The sequence below is a fragment of the Terrapene carolina genome, unplaced genomic scaffold (genome assembly GCF_002925995.2).
Source record: "Terrapene carolina triunguis isolate 2854851 unplaced genomic scaffold, T_m_triunguis-2.0 Scaffold23472, whole genome shotgun sequence".
Classification (NCBI taxonomy): Eukaryota; Metazoa; Chordata; order Testudines; family Emydidae; genus Terrapene; species Terrapene triunguis.
Window position 1 is genome coordinate 986 of NW_020687823.1, and position 1420 is coordinate 2405.

At 70.1% G+C, this 1420-nt stretch overlaps 1 protein-coding gene across 1 annotated transcript; it reads left to right on the forward strand.

The window, feature by feature from the left end:
- Positions 1-418: 418 nt before the first annotated feature.
- Positions 419-1170, forward strand: LOC112107894 (zinc finger protein GLI1-like; the record flags this gene model as incomplete). Its single annotated transcript, XM_024201790.3, has 2 exons — positions 419-667; positions 891-1170. Coding segments are annotated over 2 exons (529 nt in total), but the record flags the coding sequence as incomplete, so codon positions are not given.
- Between the last annotated feature and the right edge of the window lie 250 nt (positions 1171-1420).

The following is a 1420-nucleotide window of genomic DNA, read 5'->3' on the forward strand; positions in this document are numbered from 1 at the left end:
AAGCCCGGCCCGGCCCGAGGAGCTCACACTCTGGAGCAAGACCCTCCAGCTGTTCCGGGATTTGCCCCCGGTGCCACGTGGCCGAAGCCAGCCTCACACTTCAGGGGGATTGATCCCCGGCTGCTGCCGCCCACCCCTTCCTTGGGGCCCACAGCCCCTGGCACAGTCAGGCCACTGGGCTAGCTGGACCCCGGGTCTGGCAATGCCTCTGTTCCCGACAGGGCACGTTCCATGCCCTCAGTACGGCCCCCTCCCCGTGTTGGTGCCCGGCCTCCCCTGGGGCTGACACCCCCAGTTTTGGAATCAGGCGGGTGGGTGCCTGTGGTCCTTCCCCAGCGGGCAGCTCGCCGCGCCCAGAGGTGCCCGTGGGGCTGTCTCCCGGGCTGGGCTAACCCCCCCATCTTGCCCCCCCATGCAGAAGCCGTACGTCTGCAAGATCCCCGGCTGCACCAAGCGCTACACGGACCCCAGCTCCCTGCGCAAGCACGTCAAGACGGTGCACGGCCCCGACGCCCACGTCACCAAGAAGCATCGGGGCGACACGGTGCTGAGCCGGGCGCTGGCTGCCCCGGGGGGCCCCGCAGACATGAAGCAGGAGAAGGAGGGAGGCTGCACTGGCGAGGGCAGGAAGGACGAGGGGAAGCTGATGGTGCCCGAGGCCACCTTGGTACGGAGTGGGGTGGGGCAGGTGGGCAAATTGGGCAGAGGGGGCTCCGGGCTGCAACGCTCCAGGACAAGGCCCTGCCATGGGGGGGTTGGATTCTGGGCTGCGGGGGGAGGGAATTCCTCATTGCCTGAGCTGCGGGGGGTTGGCGTGAAGCCAGGGGGTTCCTCGGAGGCTGTGGCTAATGAGGGGCTGGCGCCCCCCCCCCCGTTCCCTGTCTCCCCAGAAGCCCCAGCCCAGTCCCGGTGGGCAGTCGTCCTGCAGCAGCGAGCGCTCACCCCTGGGCAGCGCCAACAACAACGACAGCGGGGTGGAGATGAACGCCAACCCGGGCGGCAGCTTCGAGGACCTGTCCACGCTGGAGGACCCCTCGCCGGGGGAGCCCATGGGCGCCTCGGGGCTCTCGGCCCTGCGCCGCCTGGAGAACCTCCGCATCGACAAGTTCAAGCACCTGCGGAAGCCCCCGCCCGGCAAGGGCCTGAAGCTGCCGGCCATCCCTGGCACCGGTGAGCCCTCGGCCAGGCAGGGCCAGGCCAGCGAGGGCTGGGGCGGGAAACCACCTTGGGCAGGACGGGGGTGCCGGGAGCGGATCAGGGGGCTCAATGGGGGGCACTTTTCCCTGGCAGTCAGCGCTGGCCCCATTGCCCCAGTGCGGCACTAGGTGGCGCTGTGCTGTTGGGAGCAGGGCGGGGGACCAGCAGGGGGCACTCTCCCCTGGCAGTCAGCGCTGGCCCCATTGCCCCAGTGCGGCACTAG